Source organism: Balaenoptera acutorostrata, chromosome 10, assembly GCF_949987535.1.
Source record: "Balaenoptera acutorostrata chromosome 10, mBalAcu1.1, whole genome shotgun sequence".
NCBI lineage: Eukaryota > Metazoa > Chordata > Mammalia > Artiodactyla > Balaenopteridae > Balaenoptera > Balaenoptera acutorostrata.
The window spans coordinates 70,377,095-70,396,381 of NC_080073.1; the positions used below are offsets into that span (position 1 = coordinate 70,377,095).

General features: G+C 36.5%; 1 protein-coding gene across 1 annotated transcript in view; it reads left to right on the forward strand.

Annotated features, from left to right (window-relative positions):
* Positions 1-19,287, forward strand: part of ZFAND3 (zinc finger AN1-type containing 3) — a 326,971-nt gene that overhangs the window by 107,778 nt on the left and 199,906 nt on the right. The window contains exon 2 of the mRNA XM_057554383.1: positions 11,965-12,005. Coding sequence (XP_057410366.1) covers positions 11,965-12,005 — 41 coding nt within the window. The remainder of the gene's footprint in view (positions 1-11,964; positions 12,006-19,287) is intronic.

A 19,287-nucleotide genomic window follows, 5' to 3' on the forward strand; every position in this document is an offset into this window, starting at 1 on the left:
TGGGGTGAGAATCTAAAGACATTTATGAAGCAATTTGAGGGCACTCTTTAGATTTTTATGATTTGTTCCTTAGTCTTTATAAGTTGTCTTGCTCATGCCTAATCTGGCAGCATTGTTTTTTTTTTTAAAATAGCAACCTGTCTTTTAATCAATTCAAAGTATTCAACATAGATTTCATAGAAATAATGCTTTCTTGTTGCACTTACTCGTTTAGATAGTAACTAAACTATGTGATCACAGCCACAAGTAAAATAGGTGTAATTGTAAGGCATAGACAGATTTTGGGGAAAAAATAACAGGTTCTGCAGAAACATTCAGCTCAAATGACAGGAGTGGAAATAAACCTCTATATTGGAAAACAGCTCTGCTGGCTGAGAGAGCATTTGGCACACTAACATTGGGCGTGTTAGTCTGTTTTATGGAGGGTCTTAAGAGCACAGGTTAATATAGCCAGTTGAGTGGAGTCTTGTCAAGAAAACTGCTGTATTCTTTGAAGAAGATGCTGCTGCTGCAGACTCACCATCTTAGGGTACCTACTGTAGGTTATTTCTTATGGGTCTGTTTTCTGCCAGATGACAGCCTTTCATCTTGGTTTTCTTGTGATGGTTTAGGTAGCATGTTTGTGAGAGGTGGCAAAGTTGTATGGCCAGGAAGATAGACTGACCCATGATTACCAAGTTCTTCTTAGAACAATTCAGCCATGCCTCAGCACAGGTCCTCAGCATTGGGAGGGGAGCTGTGCACTCTTAAGTTGAATTCTGTCAGATGGGTCCCGGGCTTCTGATATTTCCAGCAGAGTCTTAGATGGTGGATGGTACACAGAATATGCTCATTAAGTTTGTGAATGGCATCAAGTTGGGTGGGATAGGTGGCTCAATAGACAACTGGGTTAAAATTCAGAATATCTGATATTTTAGAAAAGTTGGTGAATATACGTAATATGGCATTCAACAGGATTAAGACAAGATAATTTTCTTAAGGAAAGTAAATATCTGTGGAAATTCAGTATGGATGTAGGATTGGGTTTATACCAGTGGTAGTACAAAACAGTCCCAAGGTGATAAGAAAACTAATTAATAAATAAGAGTCATAATGTCTTTGCATTTAAAACCATTGATAACAAGTCATATAATTGGAATGGCACTTAAAGAAAGGGCCATTCCTTCACCATATTTAGTATTTGTCACAGTGTAAGCATTAAATGAAGATCTCAGGAAAATGTTCCAGAGTGAGAAGACCGAAAAATTAGGAAATAGTCCCCATCAGAAGGTTTTAGTAAATATATAGCCTAAAAATAACGGAGAGTTTAGTAATTCTCTTATTAGATTATATATGATTGTATTATTGTGTGATCATAGATTCATAGAATGTCAGAGGTCACTGGTTTAAGTAACTCATTTTGTTTTAATGGATGAGAAAACACAAACCTGAGGTCACACATTCAAGACAGGCCCTTTCCTCTCAGGTCACTTTTCTTACCACTTACCCCTGTGGCAGCCTGTGTTTTTATTCTGATGACAAGATTATTAAGGCATTTACAATAGTAGGAAGGTTATAAAGTAAGACATTAGATATTAATGATTTTGAGGTTTGGGAGGCAGTGAAACATGACACACAAAGAAGCAGTGGAATCTCTTGTGGTCATAGAACAGGTATACTTTGTCTTATTGAGGCAGAGACAGAAAAGATGTACTCTTGAGTTTCCTTCTAGCTCTTTCTCTTTTTCTGCTGGGGGTTATAACTGCTCAGGTTGATTACATGGAGAATTTTCTTTTGCAGACTTTAGGCAATCTTGTATTTTGTGGTGAATGACTAAAATAGTCAGGAAATGGAAATTGTAAACTTTGAACTTTCTTCCTTTTCAATGAGCATTGGACTGGGAATAAGGAGAGCAGTTTCTCTTCTGCTGTCACCTTTCATCCATTTCTCATCTAGATTCATGGTAGGTGTGATCCCAACCCTTTCACCTACCCCAACCCCCACTCACCCCACCCCAAGAATATCCTGGTAGACTGATGTAATATATGAAATGTTTAGAATTTGAACAAAATGAAAGGTGCTTTTGAAGTACAAAAGACTTTTTTTTTTTGGCTGTTTTTGGGTCTTTGTTTCTGTGTGAGGGCTTTCTCCAGTTGTGGCAAGCGGGGGCCTCTCTTCATCGCGGTGCGCGGGCCTCCCACCATCGCGGCCTCTCCTGTTGCGGAGCACAGGCTCCAGACGCGCAGGCTCAGTAGTTGTGCCTCACGGGCCCAGTTGCTCCGCGGCATGTGGGATCTTCCCAGACCAGGGCTCGAACCCGTGTCCCCTGCATTGGCAGGCAGACTCTCCACCACTGCGCCACCAGGGAAGCCCCAAAAGACATTTTTTTGATGTCAGTGACAGTAACTGCACATTAAAAATTTTTTGTGTTTGTATATTGCTGGATATTACTTTCTCTTCCTCCATAGTTAGTGGATACTCTTTTGGTACCTGAGTCTTAACTGAATGACATGAACTGAAATGTTACATCTTGTAGATGTCTTTTTACCTGGATGTTTTCCAGCTGTTAGAAGCACCTTATGCTTTTCTTTCTTAGCTGTACAGTACTTGTGTTAGCCTGTTTAACCTTGCAGCTTGAACCCTTGTAACTATCATCTCCCAGGTTTATGTCTCATTTTCTGGCAAAGAAAGATCTAATAATAATGTGTTAGGTTTACTCTTCATCTTTTATTAAAATTACCCTGTATTTGATCTGATTTTCTTTAAATATGGATAAGTGAGTGCCTCTGTTTGCAAGCCTAAATTAATAAGAGTAGATAAATGCACACTTCACCAGGATGAAGCAGAAGTATTTGTCACTTGGGTAGGACAGGTACATATATAATTCTTCAATAGTTTTTATGTAATGATGGTTGCAAAGATGATGGAAAATGCAAGGCTCAGTATTTTTTCTTAGAAGAAGTGGTTCTTTTGTATAATTATTAACCCATTATGGAAGTTTCATAGCCAGTTAATTATTTTGATCACTATTCAGGTGAAAACACTCTGACTTCCATAAATGTAGTGTCTCCTAACCCTCACCTATTTGCAGCAGCACCATGGCTAGCCAGGAGAAAAATAAGGACAGGGAATACCTCACTGTTCTCTCTCAAATTTTCTGTTCTCAATTTAATTCTCAGGTATTTGTTCCTATATCAAATGGTTGGGAAATCTTCTGTGTATTGTTTTCAGAGCAACACAAAGAATTCCTTTTGTAATGAACCAGTAATAGTACCTAATGTGGTGTAGAATTTTAAAAATTGTTTTTCGTACCAATAATACTTTATTGAGCTATAACTTATATACAGTAAAATTCACAATCTTATGTGTATAATATAGTGAATTTCGACAAATACATACACTTATGTAGTCACCACCAGATCAAGATACAGAGCATTTGCATCACTCCAGAAAGTACACTCCTTTGATGTACAGTTCTAAAAAACTTCTAATAAAATGGATAGGAATAACTTAAGGGAGAAGTTTAATAATCAACTCGTATGCAGTTTCTTTAGGTAACTGGACAGCAGTGAGCTTAGTCTTCTTTTTTCCCCTGCTATTTTCTCTACTACAAAAGTGAATTCTGCTGAGCATTATTTTCCTCTAATACAGGATTTGAATTTCCTAAAATATTACGCATATTTGAAAATGAAGAGATCCAGATATAAGGCATTTCTCCATCTTCTCAATAAGAAAAAGAAGTGTTTTGGTCAACATAAATATAGAAATTTTTAGGGGTATAGATGAAATAATTAAAATGTTAAATAGTTAATTGTAATAATTGCATATATATATTTAAAAAATCTTTTCTTTAACTTTTTCATTTTGAGATAATTTAGATTTACATGTAATTGTAAAAAAAAAATAATACAGAGAGATCGCCTATATTCTTCTCTCAGTTTACCCCAGTAGTAATTGCACATGCTTATTTAAGAATAGGTTATACTATCAAATTACATGTATTTGAATTTATTCCTAATACACATTTAAAAATATTACTTTCCCACAGTCATTTTATGAAACATTTATTTGAATGCTCCACATCTTCATAGCCATGAATGTCTTTATTTACTGAAACCACATTTAAAGGTATTGGCCCGGTTTTTCAGTTATTTGTTTCCTTACAAGTTGTTTGAGATATAGAGCATTTAAAAAAATCTGTAAATGTTGCTCTCTGTAAGTTTTATCTGAAGCCACAAGAATTCATTCATATAACATTCAGAGAATTGCCATCATTTTGATGTTATTTGTGATCTTCCTAACTTTCCAAGGTTTTTTATTGCATTTCTTTCTAAATGATCTTCAGAGGCCTTTTTCAGGTGGCAGCTACCTCTTGTAATTGTGACATCACATGCCAGGAATAAGTATTTAATCTGTGTTTAAATCTGTATTTTACTCCCTTTTGAAACTTGTTTGGTGTAATAACTTTGACAAAGCATCCAGCGCTAGTGTTGTGTGATGTTTTTCCAGACTTCAGTTGTTTATGCCCAGAGATGAGAACTTCCCTGTCTATGCCCAGAGATGAGAACTTCACTGTCTTGCCCCTTTCACAGAATCTGACTGGGTGGACATCCCTGGGAGTTTGATTCCATTGGCAGGGTCTTACTCTTTTGGAATCCCAAATGCCATTCCCCTGGGCATGACTGCTCGCTTGGAGTTTTCACTTCAAGGTTTTTGGGAAGCTTTTTCTTTTTTTTCTTTCTCCCCTGTTTGTATTTAATATAAAATTATTGGTGCCTACTTCAAAAGTAAGGATTTAATTGTAAAGCAATTCCTGCTTCTTGAAGGATAATTTTAGGGAAGAAAAGCTTTCCTTATGTTTGGGCATATATGGTAAGACAGCTGCAGCCACTGTATACAATATGTGTTAAAATCGATAGGGTCATTAAGTTTCTCTTATGTGGAAAAATTATTTGCCATTTTTATTCAGTTCATTGTATTTTTTTCTCCTGCATTTCTACAAAGGATTTACGTTTTAATATTTATTCTTCTTTTTATCAGTTTATTGATGGCCATGCCTCATCTTGTTTTAATCGTTAGGTAGTGCTGGGCTAACCTTTTAGTAATGTGTACAGGGCCACAGATGATAATGTGACTTGTTTTACATCTGTATATCTTTTTAGTGCAGGGACTTAAAACACAGAAAACCAGAGGTGTATGCTAATGTCCTTCCTGTCCTTGAATTTGGGTATAAAATGTTAAGACACGGTTCATTACAGTACCCTACCTGGAATCTAAATTATTACAGTGAAATTAGGTTTTAAAGTAGCATGACCCATATTGCTTACATTCTAGCAACTAATCCCCCTAATAACAACTCCATCTTTTCCTTTGTAATATTCCCTTCAAAAGAAAACTTGGCAGATATTGTCTGAATGATTTAGAGTGATGTATAACAATTCAGACAGGCTGGATGCACTGTTGAAAGCCTCCTTTGTCATTGCCTGCTAGGATGTCATCTGTTTGAACTGGCCTTTTTCTTGTTTGCCTGGGGTTAGCAAAGAGTGACAATTTAGTAGAGTTGTTTGCTGCTTTCTAGCTGTTGTAGGAAGTTAAGACTTTCTGGCTTAACATGTATGAGGTGGCACGCGGATTGTTACTAGTCTTTAATCATCTAATCTTACTTCTAAGGTGACTGGAATGGTTTTTAGAGTGGAGGAGGCATTGTGGTTTCTTCATTCCTTCTCTTCCTTTGCATGTATATGCGCATCCCTGCCCAGCTCCCCTCTCCTTCCTCTGGATTATTAAAGGAGATTGAATTAGGAAATGTGACTCGTTGGTTTTTACAGATTGGTTTTCTTCATTAAGAAGGAAATCCCTATGTAGTCTAGGTTTTTAAAAATGGTATGATAAAAAAAATCTTTAAAAATGGTATGATCCATGCCTTACCTAGAGAAATTTAGGGTGGAATGGCTGGAATGGCTTGGCATAGTTATGTACTGATACTTTTGTTTTTACTTTTGACTCTTCTTTATTTTTTTTGTGCCTCAGTTTCTTCCTCACTGATATGGTGACAGGGTTGTTTTCTATTTCCATATTTGTATTAAAATATTTGCCGGTGGGGGGGACCTGGCATGTATGCGTTTTTCGAAGTGGTGAGAGTTAGTAGTGTTGTATGAATGTCAAGAAAATGCTGTAAATAAAATGTTTTTAGAATTCTCAGAAATTAGGAATGTTCTTTTAATTCCTTGAGACAAACTAGCTGGAAGATTAATTTATTTTTCATTTAAAAAATTAATATCCTTCAGAATTAGAATTTTTTTTAATTTCAGAAGAAAACACATGATTAAAGTAGGATAACCATTTCTCCCATTAAACAAAGATTTGAAATTAATTATTTACTTAATGTTGATGGGAGTGTATTAAAAAAAAGTACTTTCAGATGCTTTTGATGAGAGTGTAAATTGGTAGAACTCATCTGGGAAGTAATTTGGCAGTATTTACCAAATCATACTTTTTCATCTCAGTAATTCTCCTTTTCAGAGTCAGTTTTAAAGAAAGTTATCCAGCCAAAGATCTATGACCAAAGACTTATGTCCAAAAACGCTCATTATACCAGTATTTATAATAGAAAAAATCTGGGGAAAAGATTAAACATTCAACAGTAAGAGAGTGACTATAGTGTTAGTATGTAATGGACTATTACAGAGCAACAAGAATATTTTTGGAGAATATTTAATGATATGGGAAATATCACTAAACATAAATATAAAATGAAAAATGAAATTTACATCTTTTTATTATGTATTTTTGGTGAATTATTTGATATATACAAAAGAAAACATGCAACGTGTATGTGTTATAAAGCATACATGTGAACATACCACACAACTTTACCAGTACTGTTAATGTAATACATTCTTATTACATATATCCATAAAGATAAAAAGGCATTATTTCAGAATGTTAACAATTCTTATGTTTGGAGGAAGGATTATGAGTGATCTTTGGCTTTTCCTTAAATGCTTCTGTTCTTTTTCTAAATTTTGTACAAGGGACATGTATTTTCAAAACCACAAAATATCACTAAACATTATTTATTGAAAGAAGAAAAAAATTTAAGCTGGATTCTTTGCAACTCCATGGGAAAGAAAATTCTGAAAGTGTCTGCCATCTATTATCTCCTGAGTGACAAATCATGGCCAGGTACACAGGGTGGCATTATCTACCATTTATAAGCATTACAGTGTGACAGAGCTCCTGAGAGATGACAGGCTGACAGCTACAGGAATTGTGGATGCCCTGTCTTCTAGGAGGTGTTTGAATGACCTTTACAAAATATATATTAAAAATTTACTTAGAATTTTCATGGTTCATGCCTTCAAGAGAGGATTCATTTCTTCACTTAACAAGTATTTATCGGGTGCCTGTTAAGTACCAAATGAGGGTCCAAGAGGGTATTTGCTCTTATGATACTTACATTCTGGTGTTGAAGGATAGTCAACAAGCAAACAGGCCAGTGGTGAGGTATCAAAGAATGAGGTGTTGTGAACAGGAAGATGAGTGATTTAAACTGGGTGGTCAGGTGAAACCTACTGAGGAGGTTCGAACTAGGACCTGAGTGACAAGAAAGAGCCAGTCCTACAGTGATTTAAGAGTAGAGGGAACAGCATGGGCAAGAGCTCTGCAGTGCGTTCTAGAAACAGATAAAAAGGTGAGTATAGTTGAAGTGTGGTACGTGAGAGAAGCAAAAGACAGATCATGAGGGGACTTAAGGCTTTAGTTAACAAGTTTGCATTTCATACTAAGTGCAATAGGAGGACTTCCCTGGCGGCGCATTGGTTAAGAATCTGCCTGCCAATGCAGGGGACACAGGTTTGAGCCCTTGTCCAGGAAGATCCCACATGCCAGGGAGCAGCAAGCCCATGCGCCACAACTACTGAGCCTGCACTCTAGAGCCTGCGAACCACAACTACTGAAGCCTGCGCGCCTAGAGCCCGTGCTCTGCAACAAGAAAAGCCACTACAATGAGAAGCCTGCACACTGCAATGAAGAGTAATCCCCTCTCGCTGCAACTAGAGAAAGCTCGAGTACAGCAATGAAGACCCAATGCAGCCAAAAAAGGAAAAAAAACTAAAATATAAATGCAACAGGAAATTGTCATTAAGAAAGAAAATAGCATGATTTAACTTAAAAAAAAAAAAAAAGATTACTCTGGCTGAAATGTGGAAAATCGTTGTCAAGAGTCAAGTATGGGAGTAGGAAGACCAGTAAAACGTCATTTACAGTGGCCTACATAAGAGCATGGTGGCCAGAGTAGAAGCATTGGCAAAGGAGAGAAGTAGATAGATATAGGTCTATTTGAAAATAGAGCCAATGGATCTTGCTCAGTACTGTGTATGAGAGACTGCAGGAAAGAGGGAAATCAAGGTTGGTGTTTTGGATATTGACTTGAGCAACTTGGAGGAAGCTGTTTGCTATTTATAAAGGTGGACAAAATGGGTCAGTGGGTTTTGGGGAATATTGAATGTTCTAGTTTGAAATGTTGTGACTGAGCTGCATGTAAAGATGTCACGTAGGCAGTTAGATGTATGAGTTTGGAGCAAGGTGAAGAGGTTTGGGATGAAGGTAAACATTTGTCAGTCTTTAGTGTATAGATATAGTATTTAAAGCCATGGGACTGTGTGATATCACTAAGTTGGAAGTAGGGATAATGAGGACCCAAGTCCTGGGACCTCCAATTATAAGGCCTTGACAGTGGAGGAGGAGCCAGCAAAGGTGGCTAAGAGGGAGCTGTTATGTGGGAGGAAAATGGGGTGGAGGGTAGGGGTAGATTTGATCTGGGACCTGAGTGACAAGGCAAAAGTAGAGAGTTTCAAGAAGGACGGATCTAGTTGAATGGTGCTGAGAGAGGGAGTAGGATGAGATCAGGGTCATAACCCTGTGTATCAGTTTTCTGGGGCTGCAAATTACCACAAATTTGATGGCTTAAAACAACAGAAATATATTCTCTTAAGTTTCTGGAGCCTAGAAGCCCCAAATCTGGCAGAACTGCCTTCCCTCCAGGGGGCTTTAGGGAAAAGTCTGTTCCTTGCCTCTTTCTACTTCCAGTGGCTGCTCCAGTATTCCTGGGTTTGTGACCACATTCCTCTAGTCTCTACCTCCATTTTCACATTGCCTTCTCTCTGTGTCTTTCCAAGCTTTCTTTTCCTCTCACAAAAACACTTGTAATGCCATTTAGGGCCCACCTTGATAATACAGAGTAAGCTCAAAATCTTTAGCTTAATTTTTCTGCAAAGACCTTTTCCCCAAATGAGATAAATTCCAGGAATTGCAAATTTCAGGGATTAGGATTTGATATTTTTGGGCAGCCATTATTCAACCTACTAAACCTTGGTTTTAGAAACATGGTAGCCATTGGATATCTCAATAAGAGCAATTTCTCTGGAGCATTGGAGACATAAGAGGATCATATCTACGTTTCATGCTTGCAGCCACATAGAGAACTCTGTTTAGTCTACCCCACGACTGTGCAAGTTGATCACACTGCTTTTTTTGGTGGTTGTATGCCTGTGGTTAGCTTCAAGTTTTACACGTTGAACATGAGAAAGGAGCAAAGTTCTCAGAAGCCTTTGCCATTTTTTCACGTTCAGTGTTGCTGACATATGTGATCCAAGTTGGCATTACCAGTAGCTATTACTTCTATATCCAAAATCTGGTTCTTTCAGATTTTAGATGACATCTCTGTTTTGATTAATAATATCAATATCTGTATTATTTCTTTTGTAACCTGATTGATAACTGTGTTGCTGAAAAGTTCTTACTCAGAAAGTAGAATAGATGTCATCTAGGTAATATATAGGTATAGCGGGCATTTAAAATACATCAACCATCTGAAGAGAGATAATGGCAAGTCGAAAAAATTGCTATTGTATTTTGCCGTTTTTTCTTACCAGCTTTGTGAAACACAGATGTTAAAACTGGCACACTTGGTGTTCAGCTGCCCTCAGTAATTCTCTGCAGGCTTTCCATGATTCCTGCTGGATCATGGGGAGCAGCGGAGGATAAACAAGTTATCTCTGGCTCTCTGTGGCACTGCATGGGCAAGAGATAGCGACCACATCAGGAAGAGGCCTTCCTCCCTGGGGGTAGTTCTCGCAACAAAGGAATTCCTTCATCCCCAGTTCTTCCTTGAGTTGGAACTGAAATGACTGGCAGCCTTGGGTCGCTTCCCTGTGTATATATATATGTGTATTTGGAGGGTCGGGCAGTAGTTGTGCTTCCTCCAGATTAAAGGCTTTACTTTTTCCAGGAGCTGCCTTGATGACCATAGATTAAATCTTGGTTGTGGGACCATTCTCCCAAACCACCAGAGTGTGTTCATCTCAACTTCTGTATTGAGGCAGAGGCCCTAGTTTGGCATGGTGAAAAGAACACAGGCTTAGGAATTAGACCAGGTTCATCTACTTACTAGTTCTGTAACTTTGGCAAGTTATATACCCTCTTGGAGACTCAGTTTCCTCATTGGTAAAATGGGGTCGAAGGCATGTGCTATTATGCTTACCACGTGGTAGGCTTGTAATAAATGTTAGATGCCACTGTTAATACATCTCTTTGTTTTTTTCATTTTTATTCACTTTGTTGATACTTAAATTTCCTTACTGCCTTTGATGTCTTTATATTAAGCAGAGTCCTAAAGAAAGATCCACCTGTTAACATAGCATCTCTTTTGGGAAAGAGAACTAGTGATCCCTTCCTGCCTCCTCTCCCACCCCCCCTCCTCATTTTATCACCCTATGACAATTACTGACAGTTAGATCTTGGGTCCCAGTACATTGGAAGACAATCATAGTCATCAGGGAATACTTCCCGAGGGAGGCTTTCATTAATTGTTAAATTTACTGTGGAGGGCAGAAGATTGTTGCCATATTCCATGTGTCGGAGTGGCTCTGGGAAGACTCAGATGTTGGGAGGGGAGTTGCTGAGGAATGATGCTGTAGATAGGTCAGTTTACTCAAAGAGTATTCTAGGAGGCTTTTGTAGTTAGGGTGGCCTTTGGAGTTAGCTCAGACCTTAGGTCAGATACCTCTGCAGTGAGTTCCCCAGCTGTGTGACCATGGGCAAGCTGCTCACCTGTTAAATGGGGATGACTATGTCCTTGATTTCGAAGACCACTCAATTTAATAACACCTTGGAAGGAGGTGGTGGAAACATTTCCTCATAAAATTATTCATCACTTGTAGCCAGTGGTATGATATTTCCTGGTTGTAGAAATGTTTATGTGATTTTTTTAAACGGTGTATTTTAGAAACAAAGCAATCTGGTAATGCCCAGTCTCAGGGATGTTGGGAAGATTAATAAGATAATGTATGTTAAGTGCCCATCCAGGTTAGTACTCAGTGAATTGTAGTTATTATTAACAGATGAAAGGACATGAAAAATAATTTGATTGGGAACATCTGAAGAAAGAATTTTAAATGGCAAGGTCATAATATGACCAGGATCTGAAATTGGACTAGAATGAGGGGAAAGAGGACAAAAGGTCAAGTAATGTTATAGAGGTAATTGAGTGTGTAAATAAAGAGCAAGTTTTACCTCTTTACAAACAAAATTTTCCCTTTTTTTAGTGATGAGTCTGTGGTGTATGTTCTAATGTAAACAGAGGGAATGTGGCAATCATGTGGGATAAATTCACTCCTCTGTTATCTTCTGGGCATATTACAGTATTCCTGAACTTGCCCCATATAAGCTGCTAGTCACAAAAAATAAAGCATTGACTAACTCACAGGTAACAAACAAAAAAGCATTTTATTTTTGTTGTTTTGTTTTTGTTTTGTTGTGGGGGAGGGTGGCTAGCTGGTTAGGGACGGACGTCTCATTAGTTTATTAGGTCAGTTGCCTGGCCAGGAAATTCTTTGCCTATGTTTCAAACATCTTTATGTTTTGATTAGAGTGATAACTGAATTTTTAGCTCTTCTTTCTTTTCTTTCTTTCTTTTTGCCCCAGGTCCAGCAAGACTATGAACCTCTGTTCCAAATGCTTTGCTGGTAAGTGCAGAAAAAGGGTTTTAAATTTATTTTTAATTTTCTTCTTTTGGTTGTTTTTAAGACTGTCTAAATTATTTTAAGACTGTCTACCCTTTTTTGGGTTTATGCATGGGGTTTTATTTGCTTGTGTGTGAAAGCAGTTTCTCGTCACTAAGTTGCTTCATACACTTGCTAAGGACTGTTGAAACAGTCTTCCCTGAGTGAAATGAAATCTTGTGTGTACTTGTACCAAACAAACTTTCCTCAGTTTACAGTTGTTGGCATATAGTGGAATTGTAAACACTCGTGTTGTAGCAGGGTAAAATATATATGTTCATTTCTGATCTTGATTTGAATGATTAATGGTGAATGTTGCTTTTACCAATGAGAATACAAGAGAAAGAATATTTTCATGTTGGAGTCAGGAAGAGAATAATGCTGAATTAGGCTTTCTAATCCAATCCCTCAATGAAATCACCTTGGGTAAGTCACTTAATCTCTTTGGGCGTTAGATTCATCATTTGTAACATGAAGGGCTTAGGCTTGATGTTTGCCAAGGGCCTTTTCCACCCCCTAAATGCTGATTGGTTGACTCCTTGAATTATGACTCATGAAGTTAAAACCTTCAGGTGTTTTTTTTTTTTAAAGAACTTCACATCTAATGATCTTATGTAAAATAACTGTCTTGCTAATTGGGATATGTTTAAGTTTCATTCTTTATTACTTTTTATTACTTTATTTTGTCTAAGACAAACCTGGACACAAGTTAAAGTGGTAAGGACAGATTTTAATCAGTAATATACCGCTGCAGTAGGGAAGAGGGGACTTGTGCAGAGAGAAATGGACATTTTAAAGGGAGAATGAAGGAGTAGGGGAGGGGTTGCTGGCTTGGCTCAGTATAATCAGGGGAGTAGAAAAATTACAAAGGATTGGTTTTTGTAAATGAGACTGGCAGTGTCTGTTAGTTGACAATTATTGACGTTAGGAAAGTTAGGATTTTGTCCTCCTACAGAGACAGAGATTGAGGCCCTGTTCTTCCTGATGATTACATTTAAAGGAATGGCTTTCATGTCCTTGAGAAAGACACTCCTGAGTGATTGAGTTGTAGGAGATACACATACATCTCAAAGGGACAGAGGAAGGGTTCACAATTTTAAACTGTTTTTAGTAAATGCTCTAAGATAGGGTAGTCAGGGGCCTATAGTCAGCTGTTTGTTGGAACAAATCTTAAATTCTTTTGGCAGCTTTGAGCTTTCTCAGACAGGCACTTTAAGAGGGACTAGGATCACCCTAGGGAAGGGGCCTTAAGCTGTTTGAAAACTGTGTTAGTGGTTTTTTAAATCTGTTAATGTGGGGGGATATGAGTGTATGAAATCATTTGTGTTGGGAGTCGGTAGTTTTTATAGGTCAAGGTTGAGGCCTGGTTGAGAAGAGGGCTCAGAGGAGCCTGGCTGGAATTTGGTCAAGGAGAGAATCTTTGTCAGTTTTCATCTTCTATTCATTGTGCTATTTGGACAAGGAAATGATCATAGTGTAAGCTTTAGACCTTTATATTTATGCTAAAACTAGGGGATAGGTTGGATGGAGTTGGGAGGGTTGGGGAAGCTGGCAGTTTGTATCTGTTAAAGGTCTGGAATTTGTCAGATACTTTAGGTTTTTAAAAGAAAAAGTACTGGTAAGTTTGGTTTTTATCCAACTTTTAACAGAATCTCTGCCATGTTAAGTGAATGTATTGTGCTTTTCTTACTTTGCATATCTACAATTACAGATATGAAGAAATGCTTCCTCACTGATGAGAGTTTATATGTATGTGTAGTAAAGGTGAAGTAGCAATGAGAGAAAATGTATGTTGTGTGTCTGTCTCCACGTAGAACTAGTTCCCCCTGATAATTCAGTAGAGCGTGGCTGTGGGAGACGCCAGGCACCTGTGAGTCAGGTGGCTCACATCAGATACTCAAAGAACTGTCTCATGTCCCTAAATAAATATAAAGTTTAAAAAAGTATCAGCGAAGGTAGTTCAGCCATGGTCTTTGCATTTCTTTGGACTTGTTACAGTTTTATTTTCTATGGTTATCATTATTTATTGTATCTCTGGTGGTCTGTGTCCATTGACTCTTTACACAGCTTAGTTATTTTTGCTTTTAAAAATATTAAGAGGATATTTTCAAGTGTGTAAAGAAAATACTCTCTCCTTTCTTCTTTATCTTTGCCCCCACACTCCTGATTTCCCCAACATCAGTTGAAAGGAATGACTTGTAAATAACGTCCTGCTTGCTGAAGCAGCATTTGGTGTTCTTTTTGAAATTCAAGAGAAAAAAGATCATTGAACTTTAAAGATACATTTGTGTATTTTGTTTCTCTATGAAGATAGGGAGAATATAGAAGTGCATTGTAGCAGAGGCATGAGATGTGAAAGACAACATGAAGATTACTTTGGCCAAAGCCACTGTGATTTTACATAGTCTTTTAAAGTGTGTCATAAAGTGTACAATGTACTTTAAAAGGTGGAAAAATTACTTTAAAAATAGCTATTGTGTACCATTAGGTTAAAGAGATTTTTCAGGATTCCTTTTTAAAACTGTGTGGTGGAAAAGTGAGTTTGTCATAACTTGTTTACATGAAATTGAATGAAATGAGTAAAAACATGTTTAAAGTCTTGTCTAGTTTTGGCTTTTCTACCCCCTTTATAATATTCTACCTGTCATGCTATTCTGTTTTTCATTAAACATTTCATATTGTTTTTCGTATGACTTTACTAAAAGAATCAGTAAATATCTATATATCTATAATAGAAAGGAACAAAATTTCATGACATGGTACTAATAGTTATATTAGGGTGATATAAACACTTACTGGTCGAAACACTACTTTTTAATGCAGTTTTTCAAACTGTGGGTATTGTGATTCATTAGTGGGTAGAAAAATCAATTTAGTGGGTCATGATCCACAATTAAAAATTGATTACAATAGAAAACAGTCTGAATGCGTCACAGATACTAAGGATAAGTATTGTTTGTAAACCTTTTGTTTGAGTTACACGTTATTTTCATTTATATATGTAATGGGTTGTGATGTAAATATATATTACTGTGGAGTATGGTTTAAAAAGTTTAAAACCACCAAATTGCAGAAATTCATTGGAAAGCCATTAAGTTACTTGAGATCTCATTTTCTTTGCAGAATAGGGCATATTTCCTTTCTGTCTTTAGGCAAGGTGTTAACCAACTGATTTCTTGTGATCTTTGTTCATTCTGAGCTATTGACTAATTTGGATTATACGATTTTCTGTGTGAAAGCATGAACTAATCCCGATTGCCTACAGCTATGTTAAGATATATGAAAGGTCAACCATAGCATCTAAAGGGTGGTCTTGCCTCTTACGGCCATAGAAATGCCTGGGGTATTATTTTCTGTTTGAGTGCAAACCCAATTTTTGAATTTGTGAGTTTTAGATACCAACCGGTCTGGATATTTAGGGACATTTAGTACCAAATTCACAACAACCTCCTGTACTACTGTATTGAAGCCCAGCTATCATAAAGCAGTGCTTTTCACAGAATGGGTTTGCTAAATAAAAGTATGTATGACAGAAACATCAAACAGGATGACCACAAGGTGGGGAAGGCAGAAATTTTAAAGAACTGACTGAAGTAACACCTCTAGCAATGTGGCATTATCTCTACCACCCTTGGAAATGCTTGCTGTGGGGGACAGAGGAGTCTGGTCACTAGGAAGTAGCTATAATCCATAGACCATATTTTATACTTTATAAGGGAGTGAGCTTGAAGATAGGTCCCAAGGGATGGAAGATTCTTTGAGTAGCACTGATGACAGATGCTTATCAGAAGACAAACTTAACAAGTGCTCAGTGTAAAAAGAATCAGTTTGGTCTTGTGGACTTTTAGACTGTATGTATATGGTTTTTAATAATTTTCAGCAATTTCTATAAAAAACAGACACTAAAATGTCTGTTATTTATTGACTGACAGAAGTATTTCATTGATAAATCAAATTAAGCAATTTCTTTTTAAACTATAGACATGATCTGAACATACTGTTCCATTTAAGCCTAACTTTTAGGAAACTTGCTCTTCCATGATTCACATAAAATTGGAAAAATAAGGGAGGGATGATTATTCACAGTGCAAGAAGCTTTTTTTTTTTTTAACTTTTTACAGAATGTTTCCTTTAAAAAGGAATACTTTTAATGCATTACTATGTCGATTTATACAAAGACAAGAATAAGACTAGAAGAACTGAAGTGTGAGGGGTCTCTTGTCAGTTGAAGATTAATTAAAGCAGATAAAACGTCTCTTAAATTAGAAGCTAATGGTTATTTTTCTGAAAATTAGTTTCAGTGTAACTTTTCAAATATGTGTATTTCTTAATGGAAAGATAGTTAAGCAAGCTTACCTTTGTTTCATGGTTAGTTGTACCTTGTGCCTTGTTAGTGGTGAAGAATATTGCAATAAATAAAGAAAATGATACATGTCATGTAGGAAGCATATTCTAGTAATGACTGTAGAGCTAACTGTGTACTTGGTTTTGTAGGAATCTGTTTTCAGGTACCCATTCAAATGAGTAATCTTAGATGTTGGGTTCTGATATTTAACATTGGAGAGAAATATGTTTATAAATGAATATATTTCTGTTACTAGCCTTTGTCAGCTCGAGAAAATTATTAATTTTGTATAGTAATTTCATCTTCACTTTTATTATTTCTTGATATTATCTTATTGTTTTAAACTTAAAATGGACTTTCGAGAGGCTTTAAGGGATCGAAATAGCTAATATTAAAGCAAGATTTCATTTTCCTCATTGCTGCATACTTTGTGTCCAATCTGAAAATTACCAAGCTTGTTCATTGCTGTTTAATCTTCTATATAAATCCAAAGTGATTATTGAATAATAGAGTTTTGTAATTTATACTCTTAACATGCCATTAGGTTGTTTGGGATTTTTTTCCCTTTTAAAGATAACATAGGGACATTAATTAAATGCTGATAAATAACATAGGGACATTAATTAAATGCTGATTGAAGTACGTGTTGTATATTGTTTTTAGTTAGACAACACATTATATGTATATAGTTGCATGGAATAAAGCTGGGTGAAGGTACGTGAAAAATTTAATTTTGGTAGTCTCAGAGTAGGAGTATTTGGGGGGATTTTAATTAATTTTGATTTTGTATGTTGAGACTTTTATTATTAATTAATTGTAAACATTATAAATTTTTAAAAAGTAAAGTGCATTCTACATATGTGTGACAGACTCCAGAAGTGGTTAGTTTCATTCTGGAATGAGCAAAATAAAGTTGGCTGTAGCTAGCAGCATAGGGAATCTCAATGTTGACATCCAGGGTAAGTGATACAGCAATGGTGGGAATAAGATGGAATGGTAAACCAAATGCAAACATTTTTCCTTGAGGTGACTTGAGTTTCATGGTAATTTCCAGAACAGGGCAACATTCCCATTTCATAACAAGTAAACTAAAATGTTTCCTCATGAACCTGGAACTCTTACTGCTTTGGAGTTACACTCTAATTTCCTTTCTGCTTCCATTTCCTGTTAGAAGTTTGGACTAGAAGTGGCCTGATTCTAGTCACTTTTGAAAGGGAAGAATTATAGGTTAGAGCTGAATTTTGAGGATCTGCAGTAAGAGGAACAGAGTGAATCTGAAAATTTTAAGCACTTCTTGTAATGCATGTTTCCTTGTAGAAATTGTGGGAACCCCATATCCATTAGTAAAATAGTGTAAAACAAAACACCCACTCTAATGAGTCATTTTATAGCATGGTGAGGTTTGGGCAGTATAGTAGAATCTGTATGCTTGTCATACCTTGATTATTCAAATCACTTTTTCCCAGAAGAAAGGCAGCTGCTGCTCTTAAAATGAAGCATTTGAATAGGGTATTTATGTCTTTGTAATTCTGTTAACTTCATTACTGTTGTATACTCTGATTTCTTAAAAGCCGAAAAGTCCAAGAAAGACTACTCAGGTATAACACACATTGTCATGTATTTGTTAAAAAGTGACAGTTCAGCTTATCAGATTCTCTGAACCATTTTATGTCCATTGGTGGGTGGGTGTCTGGTGTCAGTGTCTGTAAATTCAAAATATTATAGTAAGTAGTATAATAAACGTCCACAAGCCAACCCAGAATTAACGAACGTTTTGTCGTGTTTTTTTTATTTTGCTTTATAACGTATTTTAAAAGGGAACTAAAATCTTATAGGTTTCTTTTACCCCAGTCATCCTCTTTCTACCTCGGAGATAATCATTATCTTTCTTATCTTTATATTTATACTTTTTACTATGAATAGGTATTTATATAAGCAGTGTATGATTCTGTTTTTAATATGTATAAGTGGTTTGTTACAGTACTTATTCTATAAACTTGTATTTTTTTAAATAATGCTTTTAGAAACTAATCATGTTGGGACTTCCTGGTGCGCAGTGGTTAAGACTCCGCGCTCCCAGTGCAGGGGGCCTGGGTTCGATCCCTGGTCAGGAAACTAGATCACACATGCATGCCACAACTATGAGTTCACATGCCACAACTAAGGAGCCCACGAACCGCAACTGAGGAGCCCGCCTGCTGCAACTAAGAGCCAGCGCAACCAAATAAATAATAAAATAAATAAAATTAAAAAACAGAAGAAACTAATTATGTTGACACATGTTGCTCTAGTTCATGTTAACTATTATAATATTCTATTATAACAAATGTCTTAATTTACCCGAACAGTCTTAGTTTATGCTTTTTATATCAGTGAAATTAATAACATCCCTTTGTACTCCTCCTCAGTGTCCCAGTTTGGTTGATAAATTATTGGTCACCTTCATTATACATGCTCCAGTTTATCTAGTCCTCTGTTTGATGGACATATAAATAGTTTTCAACTACTGTTTTTATACCACAGTTTTAATAACCTCATGTTTTCTCTTTTTTTTTTTAACACTTGCTTGAATATGTTGAGACTGTTTCTGTATTAGAAACCCTGTTCTTTGTGGTGTAGCTTCCTTGCTCTCAAATGAAAGCAACTCAGGCAGCAGGTCCTTAACTGATTAACAAAGCTGAACTCTGGCAGCCCTTTCTGACCTCTTAGTCTATAGCACTTTGCTGTCTTACTAATAAGCATTCTTAAATTGTGTGGTTAATTATTATGCTAGTCAGGATAAATGAAGCAGTGTGTTGAAGATGATGTTGTTATGGAAATTATGTCAAAAATAATTGCTGCATTTCTAATGGGAAACAAAATGCTCAGTGCTTTAAGTAGCAGAAAGGCAACTTTTTTTAG